Raw genomic sequence first — 24,862 nt, 5'->3', positions numbered from 1 at the left:
GAGGTAGTCCTTAAATGGGGATGCACTTTCCCTGCAAATCCTCCTTGTGGGGGTTTGCACAGGCAGATGCAGCCTCTGCCTGTGTCAATGTTGGGCTCTGTCACCTTGGAGAAGGTTGCAAACCTAAACATGTCCCCAGTAGCAGACACTGGCCCTTTTAAAGAGGACAGGAGAGCAGATTTGTAGAGGAGAGTGTTGTTGAAGTGTGAATTGGCTGCCATTTCTCAGCTGGGTGAAGACTCCTTGCTCTTTGCAATGTTTAGTGTGGAGGAGGAGGAGGAGGAGGAGGAGGAGGTAGCTCTGGTGTTGATTGATCAAAGGCTGGACTTGGTGATCTTGGAGGTCTTTTCCAACCTAAATGAGGAACCTAATTCCATCTTGTGCTCGCAGGGGAGTTTGGAGAGGTGTATAAAGGGCGCCTGAAGTTGCCAGGCAAGCGGGAGATCTACGTGGCTATCAAGACACTGAAGGCCGGGTACTCGGAGAAGCAGCGCCGCGATTTCCTGAGCGAGGCCAGCATCATGGGCCAGTTCGACCACCCCAACATCATTCGCCTGGAAGGGGTGGTCACCAAGAGCCGGCCGGTCATGATCATCACCGAGTTCATGGAGAACGGGGCCTTGGACTCGTTCCTGCGGGTAATTCAGGCCTTTACAGATCTCCCTGGCAGCTGGGAAGTGGTGCTGTGATGCCCCATGAGGCGGGGCCACGTGGGCTGTGGGATGAGGGAATGAGATGTTGGTGTCCTGTTTGTAAATCCCAGCCTGTTTGCTTAGTTTGGGAGCTGGCTGGAGTGTGCCATACATCTCCCGAATATGTCTTTTGGGGTGCTTACCTCTTCTGTAATCAGACAGGGCAGCTGGAGCTCTCTGGGAAGGTGCAGCATCCTCCTGAGGTCAGGGTGAGTGGCCCTGATCCCACTGTGGGCTCTGCATGCTCACCCCAGTGCCTGCTCTTTCTGCTCGCAGCAAAACGATGGGCAGTTCACAGTGATCCAGCTGGTGGGAATGCTCAGAGGGATTGCTGCTGGGATGAAGTACCTGGCAGAGATGAATTATGTGCATCGAGATCTGGCTGCCAGGAACATCCTGGTCAACAGCAACCTGGTGTGCAAAGTGTCTGACTTCGGCCTCTCGCGCTACCTGCAGGACGATACGTCTGACCCCACCTACACCAGCTCCTTGGTAGGTGCCTCCTGCAGGATGTCCTCCTGCCCAGCATTCCCTGTGTCCTGTACCTGCTGAACCTGGGAGAAGGGTGCTGGATGTACAGTCTGCCATGGGTGGGGGTACCTCATGTTCCCACCACATAGGCTCATGGTCCAGAAGTCCAGGCTGTAGTTTTCACAAATTATCCTTTCTCTTCCTCCTTTTTAGAAGTTTTCCACCTCCCTCCTCCCTAAGCACCGTTCTGCCTTCTGCAGTTTCCAGATAAGCCTCTTCCCTCTCCTCTGTGGAGGAAAGGTGCAGAGGAGTCCCTGGAGAGACAGGAGTGGGAGGCAGGGAGATCACAGCAACTCCTGGAAGCACAGCAATGATGCTCCCTCCCCCAGGAGAGGTTTAACTCCCCTTCCCCCAGTGCTCCAGGTCTGGTCTGCTTTTCCCTGCTGGAAACCTGTTGCAAGCATAAATTAAAGAGACAAGCCTAACAGGAGCTCTGCCATTCCCCAGCCACCATTCTCCTCTTTAATTAACTCTTTTGTAGGTAAGGGCGGATCTCTTCTCCTGGTGTTCCTGGCTACCCCAGGGGACCCCCAGCTCCCCACCGTGGCCATTGTCCTGCTTGTGAGCCCCTGAGAGGTGTTAAGGGTGATCAGAGGGGGAAGGGATGAGCAGCTCGCTGGCCTCATCTAATGGATTAATAAAAGAGTGTGCGGTGGGTGCCGGCACGAGGCTGCACCAGCTGCTGCCAATGCAGATCTTCGCCCAAGTGCCAGGGCTGGCTCCAGCTGCCAAAATGGGAAAGCCAGGGATGTGCCTTTAAGGCTGACTCAATGTTTTGGCCCAGTTGCAGCCCCTCACTGTCCCTCCCCTGCTCAATGGGATGTTCCTGTTCCCCCCAGACCTGCCCCGCTCCCTGCCCAGACCCTTCCTGCAGGCAGCAGCCTTTGAGCAGACACCCGGCTTTTATTTTTCCTTCAAAGACCCCAGCGGTAGCTGCTGAGATGAGGCATGAATTAGTCTTTTCCCCACCTTCAGAGATAAAAAGAGATTATCTCATCTGTGTTTTTATTTAATTTAGGCCATAATAGATCTCCCCAGCAGCTGGGAAGTGATGCTGTGCCTGCGATTGCATCACTCTGCCTCCCACAGCAGGCTTTTTGCTCTGGGGAAAAGGCAGGAAAAACAACCTAGCAGTTAATTTCTCCATTTGTAGTTATTCAAATCAAATTTTTTGCCATTCATCCTTCAAGAGCAGCTGACGCGTCCTCGGAAAGGCTATGGAAAATCATTGTGCTGAACGATTCGCAGTGCAGTCCTGCCCCCACAAAATTCCCGTGGCATGTCTGTGGTTTTCCTTATCCCTTGGCTTTTTGTGTGGTTATTTTATGGAGCTTTCCCAGGGAGCAATCCCTCTGTGCGTGCTGTCCCTCCTCACATCCCTGAGCCCTTGGCATGGCCTTTGGCCCTAGAACCTGCCCTGGCTTGGCTTGAGATGCTGAGCCTGATTTGGAGCCTTTGGGAGAAATGAGGAGCTCTCTGCCAAAGGCACTTCGCTACACCAGTGCTTTCCATTGGGTTTTAAAGGTGTTTTGCTTTTTGCCTTCCACTCCAACAGTAGGGCTGGAAGGACCTTCTAGCAGTTGTGGGAGCCCAGATGAATCTGTAGAGGATGCCTTTAGCTCAGCCTTGTTTCCACTGAAGGCCAAGGGATGGGGATGCCTGTGGCTCCTCACCTGTGACAAGCACTAGCCCAGTTGTGCTTGGCCTTGTCACCTGGCGACTACCTGGGAAGGGACCTGGGGACAGGCCACTGATGTGCTGGGGTGGGCTGGTGTCAGTCAGTGGGGTAAATCCTTGGCTAAACCCATTTGTTTCATTCAGCTAAGCCATTTTAGGAAGGTACAAGATAGATTCATGCAGTTGTTCTTGGCTCCTGCCTCCTCATCCCATCAGGTGCCACCTGCCTGCTCCTTGGTGGGGTCCCCAGGGACCCAAGGTTTGGGGTGTGTGGGATGGCCCCAACCCTGGCTTGTGAGCATCCAGCCTCCTCTGCCTAGGAAGTCGTTTCTCAGCTGAAGTCCCTTTTTCTGTAGGGGGGCAAGATCCCTGTCAGGTGGACAGCGCCGGAGGCCATCGCCTACCGCAAGTTCACCTCGGCCAGCGACGTCTGGAGCTACGGCATCGTCATGTGGGAGGTGATGTCGTTCGGGGAGAGGCCCTACTGGGACATGTCCAACCAAGATGTAAGCACTGGGGGTCATCCGCACTGCTCTGGGGGCCAGGGGGTGCTCATTCCAAAAAGAAATCCCTGCCTGAAGGGCTCTCTGCTCCTTCCTGGAGCCTCAGGAGCGCTCGGTTTGGAGATGAAACAGGTTGGTGAGTGAGAGGATGCAAGGAGGGAAATTGGAAAGAAAAGCCAGTGGGCTGGTAATTGGACTTCAGCAAGCTGCAGGGCCTTTGAAAATGTTCAGAGGGTTTATGAGCAGGGAAGGAGCTTTGGAAGTGTGACTGCTGTACTCCGGCGAGATCTGCCGAGATAATGAGTGGCAGCTCTCTGCTGGGAGGAACTGCAGCCGCGGAGCATCAGAGCGGAGATTAACCTCGGCGAGCACCCGGCTCCTCCCGCTCCCTCTGCTGCTGATCAGCCGGGCTGGCTGTCCCTCCCCGGCTGCCTGCAGCCCTTCTACCTGCACAGGCAGCTCAGGGAGCTCCCCGAGTCCTTCATCCTCTCTCCCCCTCACTCATCCATCCTCAGGTCATCAACGCCATCGAGCAGGACTACCGGCTCCCGCCGCCCATGGACTGCCCGGCCGCCCTGCACCAGCTGATGCTGGACTGCTGGCAGAAGGACCGCAACACCCGCCCGCGCTTCACCGAGATCGTCAACACCCTCGACAAAATGATCCGCAACCCAGCAAGCCTCAAAACTGTGGCGACCATCACCGCTGTGTGAGTGCTGGGCGTGGGGATGCTCCCTGCCACCATCCCACTCCTGATTCCGCTTCCTGAGCGGCTCGAGAATTCATAAATCCTTAGATGGGGGCAGGGGGGCTCTGCCTTCACTCTGCCTGACAGTCAGACAAAGAACATGCAGTTTTCAGCCAAGCAACAGCAGTCATTCTTTGCTATTGATTCTTTATGGTGTGTGGCCATTTGGGTGTGGTGGCTGCTCTGCTGATGCCTCATCCCTGTGGCTCCTGCAGCTGGAATACATGTGAGCTTGCAAAGCGCTGCTTGGCACGGCAGTCTTCCTCATGGCCTTCCATGGGTGTGTGCTGGGGGGAGCACAGGGATACTGGGGGTGGACTGGGGAGTGTGTCCCTGTGCTGGCTGGGTTCAGGAAGGGCAGCCCTCGGTGCCAGCCAGGTGTGTCACCAGCGGTGTGTCCTGTTTCAGGCCTTCTCAGCCCCTCCTCGACCGCTCCATCCCCGACTTCACTGCCTTTACCTCAGTAGACGACTGGCTGAGCGCTGTGAAGATGAGCCAGTACCGGGACAGCTTCCTGACTGCTGGCTTCACCTCCCTGCAGCTGGTGGCCCAGATGACATCCGAGTGAGTTGGCCGTGCCAGGGCTGCGTGAAAGCAGGGTGCTGCCCAGCTGGGGAGGGGGGGAGGTCAGTTCAGGGCAAAGGACTGGTGTGAGCATCCCTTACATTGGTCACCAGTGTCTGGAGGTGGCCACATTCACTATTTGGGGGTCAATGTGTGGATGTCGCCTTGCTCTCAGTGATGCTTATGGGGCCATGCTTGGGCCCTGTGGATGTTCCAGCTGAGCTCACCTCCCTTAGCAATAGCAAAACAGGTGCACCACCCTCAGCTGGCCGTTGACCTTCCTCTGTCTGTCTCTCTTCCAGAGACCTCCTGAGAATAGGGGTGACTTTGGCTGGGCACCAGAAGAAGATCCTGAACAGCGTCCAGTCCATGCGAGTACAGATGAGCCAGTCTCCCACCTCGATGGCATGACGTCCCTTGTTCGTGGGGAGGGCGCGCAGCGGAGGGCAGAGGTGGGAGGGGAGGAACTGAGGCGGGGCAGCGCTGGGAGAGGAGCCGCCGCTGCCTGGGGACTGCGACTGCAGCCAAAGGATGTTCCTGGGACTCACCTCTGACTGGTGACTTCGTTCCTCACCAACAGAAGCACACTTACCAATGTCATGGGGGACAGCGTATAAATACATATAAATATGTACAAATCATATATTTAAAAAGCAAAGCAAAATGAAAAAAACATAGAAAACAATGAAGACAAACCAATGTGCGTTGGGGAAACAAACCCAAACCCTAGAGACCAGACTCCAATCCCGCCACCAGTGAGCAGTGGTCGAAACTGAGAAGGAGGAAGGGGCTGTTGGGGAAGGGAGAGGCATGAGATGGAGCATCCTGTCCAGAGGAACCACCTTCCTTTTTCTTCTTTTGCCCTTCCTCCCTGCCCTCTTGGCTCACCCTGCTTCCCTCTCTGCTCACGGACTGGGTGGAAGTGTCCTCAGATGTCTCTGCAGCTCCCTGTCATCCCACCCGGGTGCCACTCTGGCAACTACCAAAGGACTTCGCTGACCACTGCATGGGGGATCCGACTCAATCCAGTTAATGTCTTCATATTGAAGAAGAGATGTACCTTCAATAGAAAACCTTGGGTTTTGTTTTTTTTTTCTCTTTTGCTTGCATTTTTTTTGCAAAAAGGAAAAAAAGGATTAAAAAAAAAAAAAAAAACACAACAAACTCTCCATCCTGGAAAATGGAAAGAGGTGTTCCCGTGTGTGTGTGTGCGCGCGCTCGTGCGCCTGTGTATGTTGTCAACCTTCCGTGGACTCACTGCTTGTCCATGACCGAAGAGCAGCGCTGACCCTGCAGCCAGCGGCCGGCCGGTCCCTGACCCTGGGGGCCAGGGGTTGTACCCACAGCCCCCAGGGGCAGGAGGCAGCCTGGAAGCACCTGGTGATGAAGGAAGTGCTCGGCATCCTGCACTTGGGGAGGAGGATGCCAAGGGCCGGCCGGCACTGTGGGGATGGGATGGGACTGGAGGAGCCAGTGGCTGTGACTGGGTTGGTGGCTGCTGGAGGAGGAGAGTTGCTCTGGGAAGTGGACTGCTCAGGCCTCCAGGGCCTCAGTGATGTCTGGAAGATGGCTATGGAGGACTTTTTCCCCCATCTTGTGGACCTAAGGATTTTGATATTGATTTACGGACTTAGGTTTCATGGCTTCAGAGGTAGGTCTGAGTGTTTTGTGTGTCTCTGTCCATCCATCCGTCCTGCTTTGTATTTTTCTGCTCTTCTTTATAGCCTCTCTTAGTTGATGTTTCCCCATATTTAATTTGATCTTTATTATTCTTTTTTTTTTTTTTGTTCATCCACTGTTCTCCTAGGCAAATTGATCTGGTAAAAATTGCCCAACACGGGTCAGTGTTTACTCAGAATATTGTAAGGCTGGGCCATCTGACTTCCCCCTGTGGATCGCCCCAGGAGTTTATGAAATGAATGAACTCCTAATAAGGCTTTTACTTAGAGGGCTGTGTGTGAGTTGCAGAGATCCATCACGGCGCTCTCGCTGGCGCTGTGCCGTGGGTGGCAGAGCAGTGGCACGGGCTGGCTGTGCCTCAGGGGCTGCAGGTCCCAGCTGGGATTTGGTGGTGTGGTGGCTCATACATACACTGAGATCCTCTGTCCTCCTCACTCACCCTCCATCCCTCTCATCTTCCATCGTCACTATGGTAATACTCCACATCTGCTAGTGCTGTGGGGACATCCTGCATCCATCCATCTCCTGGGGGTGTTCCTGAGCCACAGGGATGCCCCGTGTCCAGCTGTGTTATAGGGGCTGCTTTACTTCTCAGCCCATGTCTGTCTGTGCTGAGGTGATGTCCTGTGTCCCTCAGTGCTGTGAGGATGGCTCATGCCCACCTGGCCTGTGGTTTTTCCCCATGTCTCTCTTTGCCATGGGGCTGCCCATATCCAGCTACACCATGGCATTGCTCCATGTCCATCTGCCCCATCTTATTCTCATCTATGCCTGGAGATGCCTCACCAGATTTGCTTGCTGCCACTGTTCTCTGCTTGCTGCCAGCACTTGTGCACATCTCCTGAGTGGGAACACTGTTCCTCCTGTGTTGGGGCTGTTAAGGTCCTCTGTGGTTGGGTGGACCCCTGTGTATCCTGTGAGGAGCACATGTTCAGTTCGTGGTGGTTCATGAGGAACACGTTCATGCTCATGGTTCATCACCACCAGCAGCTGAAGGACCTTTTGAGGTGCTCTCTGCACCTCCAGTTTTTTTCCTCCAGTGCCCAAGGCAGATGACCTGTGCTCTGCTGAAGAACAAGAACTAACAGGATGCAGGAATGAGCTTGTTTCAATTCACTGAACTCCCCCCAGAGAAAGAAGCAGAGAAAAACCCCCCTTGTTTACAACAGCAGGGACTGCTCTTCTTCCTGTCTGATAGACGATTGCTAATACCTCTCGGGATGTTGGCGGCCCAAATCTGCATTCTGGGATGTTGTCACACGGAACACAACATGCAGATGGAGCGGGCGCCGCGCATGCTAATGCGCCACCCCGCCACATTGGTATTCGCTGGCACTGACGGGCCCTTTGTGGGTTTTTTTATGATTTCTCTTTTATTAGAAGGAAGCTAAAGGCGTTTAAAGGAACGAGTGACAGGCACACAGGCTAAATATCAATACTGCACCTTTATGGCTCCCCTGCTGCTGTTGCCAGCCCTGCGAGCACCTGCGAGGCAGCTGCTGCTGCCGGCTCCGTGCTGTCCTTGCCCCAGCACACCACAGCAGCCCTTTAATACAGAACCACAGTGTCATGGCATGAGAATGGATCTCTGAGAACATTGAGTCCAACCTGTGACTGATCCCCACCGTGTCAACCAGTCCAGAGAACTGGGTGCCATGTCCACCGTTCCTTCAACATCTCAAAGGATGGGCATTCCACCACCTCCCATTCCAATGTTTAATCACTCTTTCAGTGAAGAAATTCTTCCTGGTGTCCAACTTGAACCTCCCCTGGCACAGCTTGAGGCCATTTCATTGTGAATATGAAATGTGAATCATTCAGTCCTGCCCATCCCACCCAGCAGGCCAAGTACCCCTGAGGGGTCGAACAGGCTGTCTGGGTGCTCAGGTGCTATCAGAGATGCCAAGACTATCTTGGTTCAATTTCCCAGGGTGGATGATGCTCCTTGACTCTGGGCCACCAGCAGTGCCCCTGGGCATTGCCAGGGCTGGTGGACTTTCCATTCTGTTGCCCTTTCCCAGCTGTCCAACACCTGATGTCTCCTGAGCTGTGTCAGAGCAGATGATTCCCATATGCCACCACTCCTAACCAGCTGTCTCCACATCTTGGCCTTGTGCTGGGACCTGTATGTGTCCCCTCCAGGGTCATGCAAGAGCCCAGCAGCAGACTGGTGGTGCTCTGGGCAGAGCAAAGAGCAAGCAGGTGGGCTCAGACAAATCCCTGCAGCGAAGAGCCATCATGGGCCAAGGGAATTGCTTGAGGGAGGGTCACCATGGGCCACTTGTTCTCTTGCCTTTCAATGAAAATCGCTTCATCCCAGCCAAAAGATTTCATGAAAGGCCATCAGTCTCTTAGTGGAAAACAAAGGGGAAAATCCAAAATAGCCATGTTTGGTTTTTGCTTTTTATTGAAAAAAAACAGTATAAAAATTTCAGATGATTTCTGACAGACCATTCTGTTACTTTAGAGGCCTTTCTTCCACATAAAATCAATTTTCCAAACTGTGAAGCCTTTCTGTCTGCAAGTGACAGTGCTTTCCCTGCCTGGCCATGGCAGCAGCATTGTGTTTGACCTGTTCTTCCTTTTCCTTTGTCAGATGCCAAAGAAGAGACTCTCACCGTGACTTGGGTGGCAGCTCTTTGATGCTGTTCTTTTGCTCCTACTCTGGTGAGAGTCTCTTCCTTGGTCTAAAGATGAACATTCCAATTTCACATCTTCCGATCCACGCTGGTTGGTGTTGGACTTCCTTTCTTTGATCACAGAGGAGAAGGGATGGCTCAGAAGCTGTTTTCTCCCTGCAGAGTTATGGTTTAAAGGAAAGAAAAGGGAGTTTTGGATCAAAGAGGACCCATTGCACAGGCCTTTCTTTTGGGCTGGGCTCTATCCATCACACGGGGTCCTGATGGGTTTCTGTGTTGGGGGGGCATTGCTGGGGTGGATCCTGACTGCTGCCACTGCTCCTGAGTGAAGCTCAGTCACAGTGCCTTGCTCCTTTGGCTGCATCCCACATGAATATCCATGCATGGATGAGGCTGCATGCCCGGGTGAGCCCACCTCACCCTTGCCCCTGATCCTGGCCTTTCACTTTGTGCTCTGCAGTCATCAGCTCCTTCTCTCCATTTCTATGGCAACTGTAAAAACCTCAACCCTTTTGTGTCTTTTTAGGGTTTTTTTGTGTGTGTCTGGGTTTGCTTTATCCTTTTCACATAGAGTGTTAAATTGAAAAAGAGACTTTTGGCTACCAAACCCCTGCTCTGAGCTTGGCCCAAGGTCTTGTGTGAGAATCAGTGGGCAGGATCCTCACAACTGGACTGGGTGTTGCCAAGTGGCTCCACATTTCCAGCCCCACTGTTACTTCCCTCAACCCCCAAAAATCCCCATTTGCAATTCAGCTGCATTGTTCTCCCCTGGGGCTTTTCCATGCTTTTTCCGCAGCCCCATCCCTGGGTGTGATGGAGGAGCAGCAGGCTTCTCAACGACAGTAATTAAAAGGAGATGTGGTGCCTCTGCCAGGAAAGGTGAACCCAAGCCCCTTGCATCTCTGAGGCTTGAATGTGGAAGAAGAGCATGTATTAATGGCATAATTACGTGCCTCTTTCCAGAAAAAAAAAAAGGGAATGTATTTTATGCCATTTAATGACCTTCAAATTAACAGTTCTTTGAAAGCACTTATGTATATTTAATTTAAAATATTTCTGCAAGTCAGAGCAGGGCTTGCAATGAAAACAGCAGGCAGTGGTTTTTAAACAAGAGTGATCTCAAACCATTATTTCTGAGCCTGTCAGCTTTTGGTGCCTCTAATGCTCCTTTGCTGAGGAGAAAACAGGGCTATTCTTCCCCCTTGCCTGAGTCCCATGGGATCTCTTCTGCTTTCTGCTTTTCCAGGTGTTTGATTCAGAGTTGGGTTGGGGTTGGGTTGCAGAATATCACCAGTAAGTTTGCCTGCATCCCAAGGACATCTCTGTGGGAACATCCCAGTTGGCCCATGTTCTGGGATAAATCACTGGGCATCACCTATGCAAGGTTTTTTGCACTGCCATCAGCCCCTGCCGTTGTTCTGAGAAGGGGACAGACATGTTTCTCTTCATTAAGGTCTGATTTAAGGCTTTTGCTTCTGATCCATAAAAACTGCCGATATATCTGAGCCACTCTGTGTTCACTTGGAAATCATTACTCTTAAACATTGAATTTGAGTTTAAAAAAAAGGATCAATCAGCTTCTGAGACGAGGAATGGATTTACAGACCCAGAAATGTTCTGTAGCTCCAAGGCCATCTGTCCTCCTTGAAATGTTGGTAGAAAGGGGGGGCCAAGGGAATCACATCCAGCTCCAGCAGCCATCCAGGTGCTGCTCATCCCTGCTGCCCCAGTGTCCCTGCTGCATGAGGAGCTGCGGGGAGATTTAATGTTCAGGTCATTGTCTACTGTGGTGCCTCTTCTGTGAAGGATCCTGCCAGGGTGCTTAGTGATCCAATACTTGGATCATTCCCAGTGAATCTCCTCAGAATTTTGGAAGTGCCAGAAACTTCTTGAGTGATGATGGGGGAGAAGCCAACTCCACATTGACAGGACTCCTGTGGCAAGTTGTTTCATGTCATCAGGGATTTCTTTGCTGTTCCTGTTTTGGCTTATATTTTTCCAATTTTTGGGTGTTGGAGGGGTCCTTTGGGATCATCTTGGATCATCAGCTGTAATGCCATGGGGAAATGGCTCTGCCTCTCCTAGCTGAGCTCAATCTCCTCCAAAGCCTGTCTGGGAGGTGTGAGAGCTGCTGTTGCGTTGTGCTCTCCTATTTTTGATGTCCTCAGAGTTTGACTCTGTGTCTCAGGGGAGATCTGCTGGCTCATCTCCACCACTGGGCCCTGATGGGCTGTACTGCCTTCCCAGGGTTTGACATGGAAAGGGGAGCTGCTCCAAACAGGAGAGGACCTTCTCTCCTGGCAGGAAGAGATGTGAGGTGGGAGCCGTGAGCATCCATGGCAATCAGTGTGGTGTCTTGGTTCCTGTCAGAGCAGATCAGTGCTGGGGAGGGAAGTGCGCCTGTCTTGGTGACCATGGTGCCCTTCACATGTGCCTTTTGGGGTTGTCAGAGCTGCTGGCACTTGGGTGGTGTCTCAGGGCTGTCACTTCTGGCTGGCTGTCTTCCACGGACCAGCACTGTGAGCATCCCTCCAGCCCGGGCACAGCTGCTCGCCTTCTCCCCGTCTGTGTCCGAGCATCGCTGCTGCTTCTGCTCTCCTTCCTCTGCCACTGGAATTTAAACAGCCCCGAGGCCCCTGGCGTCCCACTCTGCTGCCTTGCTCTGCTCTAGTGGCTGTTTTGGGGACATCTCCGTGTCCTTGCAGACCCCAGCACGTGGACAGCTGCGTTGCAGGTGACACAACCACGGAGGGGGTGGCCCCATCGGTGGCAGAGGCAGGATGGTGTTGAGGTCTCCTGGCCTGTCTCTGGAGGATTAATGCTGGAGGAGGTTAATCTGAACAAACCAGCCCTGTGAATTTTAAGTGGATTAGCTGAACTCTGCTCCTTCCCAAAACAGACAGTGCCCTTTTGGGCGGATGTAGAAGTGGATTAGGCAAAAATCTACTTAAGGCTGCATTAATTCTAGATAAGTGTAGGGGGATTAACGCCCGTCCACTTAAAAAAATTAATTGGAGTGAACTTTTCTCTGTGTCTCCAAGTAAACAAGACTCGGCAGCTTTCCCCATCCAGCAGCTGGGCTGTGCCTTTTCCTTCTCTGCTCTCCCATCCCCTCAGGTTGTGCAGGACCTGCCATTGTGGTGGGGGAACCTGCTCCTCTCTGATTATCCTCAGGGGCCTCATTAGGCCATTGAACCCTTGTGTGAAGGTAGGGAGAGAAGGCAAGAAAATTATGGTTACCATCAGTGCAATTATCTATGCTAATTAGTGCCAAGCAGGACTGACAGCAGGAGGTGCAGCCCATGGCAAGTGTTGTCTGAGGAGCCAGGTGAGCCTCACATCGCATCCTTTTGGGGCTTCCATGGACAGGCAGATGTGGAACGTGCATATATCACTTGGTTCACTTATTTTTCCCCACCGTGCTTTGGCTGAACTGTTCAGATTCCACAGCCTAAATATTTGGGAGCCAGCCAGAGGCTGCTGTGGTCAGGCTGGGGTTAGTGCCTGGGTGGCAGTGCCATGTCATGTCCCTGATGGTGCCTGGGTGGGGATGGAGCTCTGGGAGGCCCCAGGGGAAAGGGGCTGAGGTGTGCCTCCTTTTGCAGAGGGTCTGGATATGGGCCGGTGCTCAGGGGGGCTTGCAGGATACAAGGAGAACTTTGGGTCACTCCCAGAGTTGCCTCCATCCTTCCCCATTCCCACCAGCTGATCCCTTTCCCCGTGGCACCACACGGGCACAGCAGCTGCGTTCGCAGAGCCACCCATCCTTGATTATTTTGGGTATTTGCGGTTCTGCCCATTCCCAGGAGTGTGGAAAGGGAGAGCGATCGGGGGGTTACACAGTGCCCGCATCCCAGCCCCGCTGCTGGACCACTCCTTCCCTCACGGATGCCTTCTCATCGCACAAACGTGGCTTTTCCATCGCTGGTTGTGTCACGCCAAAGCCCTGCCTGCCTCGCAGGGGTTCCCACGCCGGCGCTCCGGGAGGAGGAGGAGGAGGGATGAGGGATGAGCTGCGCTGCCCCCAGCCCCCCCGCCATCCTCCTCCAGCTGTTCATGCCCTGTCCCTCGGGTCTCTCGAGCTCCATCCTTTGGGATCAGCCCGAGTCATCCTTAGCTGTCCCTGGATCGCTTTTGCCCCGCCGAAGGGAAAGGCTGCAGCTCCCGTGGGAGAGCCGAGCCTGCAGCCGCCGCCCAGGGCAAGCAAACCCCGAACCCTCCGCAGCTCTGCTGCTGCTGGGCTCGGGGAAGGGCGCCTGGAAGCTGGAATGCCGCGGGGGAGGCGGCGCCGGGGCCGGGAGCAGCGCCGGGGCCGGAGCCGTGCTCGCCTCCGGCTTTAATGTGGCACAATCGGGGCCGATACAAATCACCGCCACCCCACCTCGACTTGCAGCCACCCCCCGGACCCGCCCGGCTCAAGCAGCGAGTTCAGCATCCTTACATCACTTGTGTCTCTGTTACAGCTTTTTTCCAGGTGTTTTGCTGTTCTGATCCCATTAATGTTAACGAGAGCTGTGGGACCAAACCTCCAAGCATGGCACTGAAAGTGGCTCCCTGCACCCAAGAAATATCCAGCAATATCTTTTCACCCAGCTGAAGTTCCCTTTTTAAAAAGATAATCTCAATTTCTCTTCCCTTTTCTCTGCTCCTTTTTCCACCAAACACTACATTACTAAATAAAACTTTCATTACTACCTGGGTTTGCTAAAGAAAAAAATTATTTCCATTCAGGAGAATGATGAATTTTAATAGGAGTGAAATGTCAGGCACAGCTGGGGTGGGTTTCTGAAAGCATTGGTATGTTTGGAGAGGCACAGAGATGCCCAGCAATAATTATCCAGTGAGCCCTGTTTTTTTGTGGCCCAGCAAAGGGACCCAGCAGTCAATTGCTTTGTTATTTAATGTGCTACCTTTATGTTTCCAAGGTGCAATTGTATATTAAAAGCATCTTTGCCTCTCCAAAGTGGCTAAGTAATGGGATTTTGCTGCTGTGTGGTACTTGTTGGTTATGGGGTGTGGAGAAGGTGTTGCTGGGGCTGCTTCTCTGATTCCCAGACCTTCTGGTTTCCCCCTGGCAGCAGAGAGAATGGGGATTTTTTTTTTTGTTACATTGGAAAAAGCTATTTGATGGAGCCTGGTGGTTTGCTCCTGCTTTACACCCGGGGGGCTCATTTTGCAGTGGGAGGAGAGGGAAAGGCAGCTTGGCTGTGGGGAGACACAGGTACCCTCCCGCCCCCAAAATCATGTCCCAGCTTCCGCTCCCTAAAGCAACTCAGCTTCACAAAGAATTCCATCTCTTCCATTCCTTCCTTTTCCCCCTGAAGAGAAATGGAGAGCTTTCAGTGAAATCATCACTTTTCTGACAGCATATTAATTAATCCCTGCTCTTTTTTTTTTTTTTTTTTTTTTTTGAGATGCTGGATGTGCTGTAAGAAGTCTTTGGGTTTCTCTGGGTGCGGGGGGCTCGGTGGGGCGCTCTGAGCTCTGGATGTGCCTATTCTCACCCTCTCCTCGTCTTCCTCTTGCCTTGCAGGGGCGTCGAGTGCAGCCTTGCAGCGGGGCAGCAGCGTCGGAGAGGGGCCCCAGGGGCCGCTTCCCACCGCAGGATGCTCCGGGAGGTCCCGCAGCGCCCCGGTCCCCGTCCCCCCGAGCCGCGGCGTGTCCCGGGCCAGCCCTACCCTGTCCTGTACATAACCAGTGAGATGTCTGTAAAAGATTTCAACCCCTGGAATTTTTTTTGCTCCTCCCTCCCCCTCCCCTTCTTCCCCAATTTGTTGATTGTGTTGAAATTGTCGGAGTTTGTAACAGTATCTTTCAGAGAATATTGTACTAAAGAGAAAATTGCACTCAATAAAAAGGATGAAATAAGCCTGGTCCCTCGCCTTCCCCTTCCCAGGGGCAGCCTTCCTGCTGCCGGCTTCTCTTCAGCTCGGAGCTGGGGGAGTGTTTCTATGAATATTCATTTGGGGAGCTGGCAGCGCTCCACCGCTCCTTGACTTACCTCGAATGTTGATGTCTATCAGATTTGGCTCCCCGGTTTGTAAATGAAGTGACTTTATTCTCGGCGATCCCTATCGGAGCTTGCTCGCAGCAAAAAAGCCGGGAGAAGGAGTTTTCCTGGCACGGCTGTTTGTGTGGAGCGCCTTTCAAAGCCCTGGTGTGCGATCGCGCAGGGAAGCCGCGCTGGAAGCGCTGCCTGGGATCAAAGCGCCGTCCCTGCTGGCTCCGAGCCTCCCGAGTCCTGCTGGAGCCTGTCCATGCATCTCGACTGGAACCTGCTTTCCTCAAGGATTACTGTCAATGATGGCTGGCAAATGGATTCTTCCTCGTGCATTGGCTGCACTTGGGCGTTTTATCCTGCTGGGATCAGTCCCACAACCCATCTAGCTCTGTCACACACACTCTTGGGGTGGTCCTGTGCAGGGTCAGGAGTTGGACTCCATGATCCTTGTGGGTCCCTTCCACCTCAGGATATTCTGATTCTCTGAGAGCAGCTGGTCCTCCTGGCACTGGGAACATCCTCCAGCCGGCAATAAGGGCTGAAACAAGGGCTAAAGGTTTTGTAAATTAAAAATAAGCAGCCACCAGGAAGTTATTTGGGGTTCAGAAAGGAGAGCTGTTACTGGGAGAGCTCTGGAGGTGGGGTGAGGGGTTCCCATGGTTTTGGGGTGAGCCGTGGGGAGGGAGGCAAGCAGTGCTTCAGCTGTAGGTGGGACTGGCAGAGCCCTGCAGTCCCTGGCATCCTGTAACTGTCCCACCAGTGGTGGTGTTGATATGGGGTGTTTTCCCAGCTCCTGTCTGGAGATTTCCAAGTCCTTTCTGCTTCTCCAGGGCCATTATAGCTGGGATGTCTTTATTACAGGGATTTTTGAGTGAGTGAGTTCCATGTGGATTGCTCCAGGTCCCTGCAGGCAGGACTCCACTGTCCCAGGCTCATGTACCACAGTGAGGTTTGCCTCACACTTTACACAGGGGGTAGAACTGTAGGTTTGGGTGTTTTGCATGCTTTTTTGCCAAGCCCATTCCAACAAATGGAAGCAGAGAGTCTCTGCCATCTTTGGATATGCAAGATGCAAATAGGCAGCAGCTGATGAAGGGCAGAGTCAAGTTGTGTGTCCTTAATTGAGTAGACACTTGATTTAATGGGCTTCTGGTGTGGTTTAAATCAGTTTGTTGAATCCTCTGGGATTTGGGATGCTGGGAAGGTGTGTCCTTCACACAGGTCGCTCTGAGGTTTTCCCCTTAAGTAACCAAGAGACATTGACAGCTTGATGTTCCTGAAGTAGTTTGCCTTGGAGAGCCTTTTAACAGGGTCTGGGGGTGCCCTGCTGTCAGCATGGTGGTTAATGGGGCTCTGAAGGACCCTGGGGAGCCAAAGGGCCCTCGGCAGAGCCTGGATATGGCCAGCCAGTCCCTGACAGCCCTCACTCCCTGATACAGGTTTACACAGCTGCAGGCTCTGGAAGCTGTGCTTTATTTCCCCCAAGGGATAACCAGTCACTATCTCTGCCTGCATCCCAGCTGGAGCAAGATGTCATTTATGAGGCCACACAGCATCCAAAGGAACTTTCCCTGAGCTTTCAATACAGACACAGGCAACTGTCACAGCCAGAACAAGAGCCTAACCCTCAAAATGAAAAATCTTTCCTTCATGGCGCTCAGGTTTGAAAAATGGAAGGAGCGTGCTGGGTCTGACTACCCCGCAGCAGCTCCCAGAAATCCCAACGCACCCGGCGCTCCGGTACAGCGGAGTGATGCCAGCCTAACTCCAGCCCTGGCGCTGGAATAAATCCTTATTTATCCCACTGCAAGGAGAAAACTGAGCCAGGACTGTGCTCAGCTCCATGGGGTGCAATGAGGGGCTTCCCTGGGCGGTCTGGTGAGACACTCTTGCTCTTATTCCAGATATACAGCTCTGGCCCAAGGACAGCCCTTCCCACGGGAAGGAAGTGGCTGGGGATGTATTGGCTGTGCAGAGATGTGGCAGTGAAGGAGGGAGAGGTCAGGCACACATCTCCTGGCCTCTCCCACCTCCCTTCCCTCCCACACTTGGCAGTGAAAGACAAATAAAAGATGAGCCCAAGAGGACCATAGGCTAAATTGTAATTGGAGCAATATGGGCCGATGATAAAGTTTTGTGCCAACCCACATTAACTGGCAGCATCTGCTGGAATTAATGGAGATGCCTCATAGCCTGTTAAAAGTGGTGGGATTTTCCTGGAGGACAAGCCAGGGAGGCTCAGCAGTGCTGGAGAGCCAGGAGGGCTCGGATGGAGCCAGTCTGAGGCTGCTGCAAAATCTCCTCCAGGCCCTCTGGAGAAGTTTTAAGGGGTGCTCTCAGGAAAGTCACCTCCTGTTGCAGCCAAGGGACTTGTTCCTGTTTATGTGGTCATCCCCCATAACCCTCCTAAGTGACACCACGTCCTCCCTCTGCTCCAGGGTGATGGGGACAGAGCAGGATTTACTTCAGGCAGTTCTTTTAGCTGGATCTCAGCTAATTTTAGCTGGAGTTCAGCTAATTTTACCCTGATTCAACCTGCACAGCTGCCCCCTTTGCTGCCCCAAAGCCACCAGCAGCACCCAGGGAGGGGATTCTGCCCCTCTGCTCTGCTCAGGTGAGACTCCACCTGCAGTGCTGCATCCAGGTCTGGGACCTCCAGCAGAAGAGGGATATGGAGCTGTTGGAATGAGTCCAGAGGAGGCCACGGAGATGCTCCAAGGGCTGTAGCCCCTCTGCTCTGGAGCCAGGCTGGGAGAGCTGGGGGTGCTTACCTGGAGAAGGGAAGGATCCAGGGAGAGCTCAGAGCCCCTGCCAGTGCCTAAAGGGACTCCAGGAGAGCTGGAGAGGGACTTTGGACAAGGAATAGAGGGACAGGACAAGGGGGAATGGCTTCCCACTGCCAGAGGGCATTGTCAGATGGGATAAGGGGAAGGAATCCTTCCCTGTGAGGGTGCTGAGGCCCTGGCACAGGTAGCCCAGAGAAGCTGTGGCTGCCCCATCCCTGGAAGTGTCCAAGGCCAGGTTGGACAGGGCTTGGAGCAACCTGAGACAGTGGGAGGTTGGACTGGATGAGTTTCGAGGTCCCTTCCAAACCAAACCATCCTAGAGTTCCATGAAGCTCCCAGATACACGCTCTCACCCAGCTGACTGAGCAAATCCCACCTGGGCTTTGGGCAGCGTGGAGGACATGTTTGAGCTGCTCCTGTGCTGTGGGCTGTTCTCCTCTGCCCCTGCCCTCAGCAATGGGGAGGATTCAGAATGCTTTCCTGCAGGACCAGCCCCTCACACCCACTTAGCCCTGGAGGAGTGGGAGTGCTTTCCTGTAAGGTGCCTTGGGGTGCTGGCATTAACCTGGGGTGAGAAAATGTCTCTGCGGCCACCCCAGCTTTGGGGACTGGCTCTGCTGCCTGTGGACCCAATGGGAGATTCTGATGCCCCTCTGACGGAACATGGGAAGTGGAAAGCTCACTAAAACCCTACAATATCTGTGCTGCCTGGCTCAAGACCCAGGCAGGTTCAGCAGTCCTGCCCATATCCCCTTGTTCAAGTCCCAGGAAAGGCTGGGAGGTGCATTCCATTTCCCATCCCAGCAGAGGGGACGAGGGGATGTGTTCCCCGCCTGGCCCCGTGCCACACCCAGAGCTGCTCCCCGGTGCCAGGCAGCCCATGCATTATTTACCACCCTCTTCCTGCACACCGAATTATTCATTTCCCTCGTGGGCCCTTTCCTGGCTCTCTAATCAGAGTTTCTTAGCTCCTTATGAACACTAATGAATTTATTTCTCTATGCCCTTATGAGGGAGATGGGATATTTTATCTTCTTTATACACAGTGAGCTCAAGTGTGGATTTGGGACTTCAAAGCACGTTGGCACCCTGTGTGGCCTGCAGAGCTGGTGTTCCACAGCCAGGCGTGTTGGGCACCCAGCAGTGGCCACGGGCATCAGCTGGCTCTGGATGTCCCAGCAGGGAGAGCAGGGTGATGTCCAGCCTGGTGCTGGCCCCATGCTGCTGGTCCCTGCTCAGCCTTCATCCCAGCAGCTGCATCCTCCCAGGGAACCTTCCCTTCTCTGGTCAGTGTCTGGTCACTTGGCTCTGAAAACACTGGGTGGGTCCAATATCACGGGTGGCAGTGGGTGACCCTTCAGGGGACTGCAGTGTGTGCTCTGAGAAGCCAACCAGGCCCCCAGATTGGTGTCCAGCTGCAGATTGTGCTGGGGTTCTTGATGTGGCTCCTGTTTTGACCAGTGAGGCTCACCAGGCTGCACATGCAGGCAGTGTCTTAAAACAAGAATAACCAGGGGCGGCACAAAATCACCTCAACATCTTCATCCACCACTGAGGGTTTTCCCCTAGGATGACTCACGGGATGTCGAGGCTGCATATCAGGAAAAGGTTTTCCTCCCAGAGGGTGCTGGGCACTGCCCAGGCTCCCCAGGGAATGGGCACTGCTCTGAGGCTGCCAGAGCTCCAGGAGAGTTTGGACAACGCTCTCAGGGATGCCCAGGGTGGGATTGTTGGGGTGTCTCTGTGGGGCTGGGGGTTGCACTCTGTCCCTTGTGGGTCCTTTCCCACTGAGCCTATTCCATGATTCTGTGATTTTAAGTCAGGGAGAAACCGGTGGATTGTCTGGAGCCTGCTGTCCCCAGTGTGAAGCTCAGGCGGTCCACAGCTGTGCCAGCATCCCCGGGATTACCTGCGGGCCCGTTGGGAGCTGCCCAGGGTGCAGGAGCACCCTGTCCTGGCCTGATCCCCTTTTCCCATTCGTGCTGCAGACATTCCTTGACAAGCTTTGCTCCCCTCGAGCTGCGCCGGGGGCCCAGGAGTTTCCTTGCCGCTCTCTTGTGCTCCTGGGGCCCCCGGGCTCTTTGTCCTGCCCTCTGCCCACGTCCCCTCGCTCTTCTTCACAGGGTGGCCTCGCTGTGCTTTTCCCCACGCTCTGTGCTCGTTTGGTTCCTCTGTGTGTCCCCACAGCCTCCCCCGGACCCCTTTCCTTCAGCTTCCGTCCCTGCTGAGCCCGGCGGGCCTCGCCGCCCCTGTGGGAGCAGCTGCGGGCGGTGCGCGGGATTGCTTTGGTGCCCGAGGCGTGGCCGGGCCGGGCTGCGCTAATTACCCTCGGTTAATGAGCCCCGCCGGGCCGAGCCGTGCCCTGCCACCCCCGGGTGCCGCGGGGAGCTGCAGCCGTGGCAGGGCTGCGTCCCCCGGGGCTGAGGGAGCTCCCGAGGAGCGGAAAGAGCCGCTCCAGCCTGTCCCTCGGGAGCATGGACACACCTCTGGCCTGCGCGTGGGTGTGGGTGCTGCACAGGACAGACCCAGCTCCTCCGCAGGGAAGAAATAAATAGCGCCGGAGAGCCGGCCAAGAGAGCTGGAGAGGGACTTGGGACAACAGCACGGGGTGGTGGGACAAGAGGGAGTGCCTTAGGTGAGATACCGGGAAGAGAGTCTTGGCTGTGAGGGTGCTGAGCCCTGGCACAGGCTGCCCAGAGAAGCTGTGGCTGCCCCATCCCTGGAAGTGCTCCAGGCCAGCTTGGACAGGGCTTCGAGCAACCTGGGATAGTGGAAAGTATCCCTGCCCATGGCATGGGGTGGGAATGGATGAGCTTTATGCTCACTTCCAACCCAAACCACCCTGGAATTCTGATTCTGTGCTGAGCCTTCAGTGTGCCAAACTAATCCAGGTGCATCCAGCAGAGATTTGTCCCTGTGGGTCTCCAGAACCTGATGGTTGGGGAACAAACCTTGCACTGCTCCCTCCAGCCTCCCGGCTCCCCACAAAACTCAAACCAACATCCTTCTCCTTTCCAGGAGCTGTTCCCTGGGTGAGCTCAGTGCTGGCACGGTGGCGTGGTGTGCACAGCTGTTGTGCCAGCAGATCTCCTGGGATGCTCTGCAGCTCCACGCTGCTCCCTCTTCCCAGCAAAGCTGCCTGTGAGATGCTGCTCCTGTTTGAGCAGATGCTGGCACCGATAGCCCTGACAAGCAGCAATTATTGTGCTGACAAAATAAAAGTTTTGAGTTGTTTTGCAAATATTTTTGAAGCCCTGATACAGCAGCAGAAGTAGGCGTAATTACACATGGAAGTGTATCTCCTTTAATTATCTACTCAGGTGAACCATAATTTGAGGGGAAATGCTTTAAATCTGTTCATTTCTAATAATAAAAAATGAGGTGGGAGAGTGTTATTTTAATGTAATTAAGAGCAGACATGGCTGGATGGATGGCTGAGAGACCAGGATCTGTGCTGTGCTCTGGGGACCTTGGGCTCTGTCCCCTCCTCTGCCACCACACCAGCCCTCTCTGTGCTGGACAGTCCATTAACACCAGAGTGGAATTAACTGTTCACATGTGGTCACAACACTGTTTTTTGTCAATACTGAGTAGTCTTGTCATCAGCTTTCCTGACTCAGCTTTGCCAGGCCCTGCCCTGTAAAACCTGGGACTATTGGGGGACACCCTGAGACTGCTCTTCTCTTGCAGGCCACTCTCCAGCCAGGAGAACCTCTGGAGGCCAGTGTGGGATAAGAGTTGTCCTGGGAAGGAAATCATGGAATGGTTTGGGCTGGAAGGGACCTCAGAGCTCATCCTGTCCCACCCCTGCCGTGGGCAGAGGCGCCTTCCACTATCCCAGCTTGCTCCAAGCCCTGTCCAGACATTCTGGGCACCTCCCAGGACTCAGCACCTCTTGCTGAGGACCCAGCTGCCCACACCAGTGGTGGCACCTCTAGGCTGATCCCTGCCTTAAAACTGGTTCCAAATCTCCAGTTCCTGCCAAGCATTAGCTGTAACTCTGATTTCCCCTCTTTCCTCCCTGAACTGCTGTCAGGAGAGGCACCTTAAAGTAAGTTATTTCCATCCAGTCTGCAGCTTTCCAAGAGAAGACTGAGTGTTGAACTTTATTTCTCTTCTAATGGCTCCTCAGAGCCCCTGGTAAGATCAAAGCCTGGCTCCTTCGGGTGTGTGCTCCACACATGTGGCACATCTCCTGTGGAACTGTGGAGCGGGATGGATGATCCATCTTCTGGGGAGCAAAGCTCAGGCACGAGGGGATGAGGTGACTTTTCCAGGAGTCTGCAGGCAGCCCATCCCAGGGGTGCTCCAGGTATTTGTGTGAGGCACACAGCTCCCTGCCTTTGCATCTCCCAGGGATGTTTCCAGACAGTGGAGAGGGAAAACCAGGCTGTTTTTCACTCGCTTTCCCGGGAATCCAGAGCCCTCCCCGCCTGCCTGTGCCGCTCCTGTTATCGTGAATGTCAAGCACTTTGCAAACAGAGGCATTAAATGTCAGATCCTGTCCCTTACAAGCCCTGCTTGTAATTTGAATGCTCAGACATGCTCCGTGCTCACCTCAATCCCATTCCCTTCCCCTGATAAGTGGCATGCCTGGTGCCACGTGGCCTTGGGAGGTGAGGCCACCAAGCAGTGCTCTTTACATCCCTCTGGACCCTCATCCCAATGTCTTCACCCTCCCTACCTGATATTTAAAAATCCTTTGGATCAGATTTCTACCTGACCCTCTCCTTTGGGGATGGTAATGGGAATTTTTGGGGATTTTGGATCCCACGACTCTATCTCCCTGTGCTGAGCCCTTTAACAGAGTCAATCTTCCCTTGCAGCTGTGTCCAGGTGCTCATCTCCTCAAAAGCTCCTGGTTCCAGCTGAGGCAGACCTGCTCCAGGGTTTCTCACCTGGATTTGCCATTGCTCTCCTCTTGGATATGCATTCCTCTGGTGAAGTTCAGCAAGGCCAAGTGCAAGGTCCTGTACCTGGATTGGGGCACTCCGAGGTGCAAATAGAGGCTGGGTGGGGAGAGGATGGAGAGCAGCCCTGAGGAAAGGGCTTGGGGGTGTTTCTGGACAAGAGGGAAAGGCTTTCAACTGCCAGAGGAAGATTTAGATGGGACATTAGGAAGAAATTCTCCCCTGGGAGGGTGGTGAGGCCCTGGCACAGGTTGCCCAGAGCAGCTGTGGCTGCCCCATCCTTGGAAGTCCGAGGCCAGGCTGGCTGGGACTGGAGCACCCTGGGACAGTGGAAGGTGTCCCTGCCCATGGCAGGGGTGGGACTGGATGACCCAAACTATTTTGCAATCTCTCACATCTCATACCACAAACTGTCTTCTCTCCCCGTTTTTCTGTCACTTCTGTGTATTTGCTGTTATTTTGGATAACAGGGTGGCCCACCAGCACACTGCTGTGAGTCCTAAGGGTGATACCCAGCCTTTCCCTTCCCTACATTACTGCCTTCCCCCTGGTGTGCAGCCAGGCACCGAGCTGGTCCCTTTCCCACCCGTGGCAGTGGGAACAGCCACGGTGGCTGGCAGCTCTCTGGCTGTTTGTCCTTGATGGAAAAGCTTTCCCCAGGAACAAAAGACATGCCAGCTCCAAGTCACCAGTAGCAGGGAGTGCTCAGCTCTCTTCCCTCTGGAGCCTTTGAGATGGAGTTTCTCATTTGCACTGTGGCATTGACACAGTAAAATAATGCAGAAATTGCACAGAATAAATTAAAGCAAACACTCTATGTACTGCTGCCCAGAAATGAGGGACTTGCTGCATGGCTAACAAGGTGCATTTTAATAATTACAAATGAACCTGTGGCCAAGAGAGCCTTCACTGAGCACACCTGGAATGAATGCTGATGCTGCTGCTCCCCGCAGAATGCTGATAATCACATTTGCCAGTGCATTAGAGCTGATTTAGGGGTAAGCAATAGCTTCCATCTGAATTTGTTTTACAACCTATTGACTGTAGCAGGTACCTTTTTTTCCATTGAAATAATTGTAAATATTTTACCAGGCCTTCACATTGCATTTGTTCTTGGTGTTTGTTTGTTTTGTGTTTTGGTGGCTTTTTAAAAAAAAATAATTATTTATTTATTGTGAATTGACAACAATTGTGTTCACCCTCCATCAAATCCAAGGAGCTCATGGTTGTTTCCTCCCCTCTCTGTCCTTTGTTGGAATAATTGTTCTTCCCACAGTGCTACTGCATGGTTTGTAAGCTTATTTCAGGCTCAACTGTGGGGATTAGTGATAACACTGCCTATTGTAGGAAGGTTCATATTATTTAAAATTGGAACTAGAACAAAGGCAATTCAATCCCAGTTCCTTGCTGCCATTTACTGACTGAAACTGCATTTACTGACACTGTCCAGGAAGTGCCAGGTAGGAGCTGAGCCTCTGCCTGTCTGCAGGCTGGGGAAGGGGGGTCATTCTGGCTGGGCAGCCCAAATTCAGCCCCAGAGCCTGGGCAGGAGCAGGGAATGGCTCATCCTTGGGTGCCCCTTCCCTGAGGGCTGGTGTTAGTGCCCCCTTAAGCACTGCCCTTGGCCTGGAGATCTCCAAGTCGCTGCTGCAGCAGGGGTGGGATGTGGTGTTGGGCTGGAAATGCTCAGGTTTTAATTTTTTTCCCAGTACAGCAGAGTTTTGGGGACATTCCAGTAGGTCCACACCGGCAGCAGGGACTGGGGCAGGGGCTGCTCCCAGCTCTGGTGGTCAGGTGGCTTCACACACACAGCGCTGCTGTGGCTGGGCTTTGGTTATGTGACAGCAAAGAGCTCAAGCTGGCAGCTCCTTTCCCCTCTTCATGGCCAGCAGTGTGAGACCAGATCTCCAGCAGACAGCCCAGATCATCCATCCATCCATCCATCCATCCATCCATCCATCCATCCATCCATCCATCCATCCATCCATCCATCCATCCATCCATCCATCCATCCATCCATCCATCCATCCATCCATCTCTGTGTATCTGCTTTAAGCCAGGTAAATGCCTGCAGTGTTGTCTCAGCTGGAGTTTGTGTCCCCATATTGGCACACACAGAATTGGTGTCCTC

The 24,862-nt window shown here is 53.6% G+C and overlaps 1 protein-coding gene and 1 long non-coding RNA gene across 3 annotated transcripts in view; one reads left to right on the top strand and one right to left on the bottom strand.

Moving 5' to 3' along the window:
• Nucleotides 1-14,902, top strand: part of EPHB1 (EPH receptor B1) — a 76,998-nt gene extending 62,096 nt beyond the window's left edge. For both annotated transcript variants that reach the window (XM_021537200.4, XM_085587626.1), the window contains exons 11-17: nucleotides 391-638; nucleotides 969-1,184; nucleotides 3,257-3,406; nucleotides 3,919-4,112; nucleotides 4,560-4,715; nucleotides 5,018-6,366; nucleotides 14,568-14,902. In XM_021537200.4, the coding sequence (XP_021392875.3) occupies nucleotides 391-638; nucleotides 969-1,184; nucleotides 3,257-3,406; nucleotides 3,919-4,112; nucleotides 4,560-4,715; nucleotides 5,018-5,126 (1,073 nt within the window). In that variant the 3' untranslated portion in view covers nucleotides 5,127-6,366; nucleotides 14,568-14,902. The remainder of the gene's footprint in view (nucleotides 1-390; nucleotides 639-968; nucleotides 1,185-3,256; nucleotides 3,407-3,918; nucleotides 4,113-4,559; nucleotides 4,716-5,017; nucleotides 6,367-14,567) is intronic.
• Nucleotides 6,482-19,878, bottom strand: LOC146766593 (uncharacterized). The gene is made up of 2 exons (XR_014957298.1): nucleotides 15,036-19,878; nucleotides 6,482-9,190 (listed from the first exon to the last, which is right to left on the bottom strand). It is a non-coding gene; the product is annotated as an uncharacterized LOC146766593 (long non-coding RNA).
• Between the last annotated feature and the right edge of the window lie 4,984 nt (nucleotides 19,879-24,862).

The sequence above is a fragment of the Lonchura striata genome, chromosome 9 (assembly GCF_050655825.1).
Source record: "Lonchura striata isolate lonStrDom1 chromosome 9, ASM5065582v1, whole genome shotgun sequence".
NCBI lineage: Eukaryota > Metazoa > Chordata > Aves > Passeriformes > Estrildidae > Lonchura > Lonchura striata.
The sequence above is the reverse complement of the archived record's forward strand: the minus strand, read 5'-3'. Positions and strand labels throughout refer to the sequence as shown.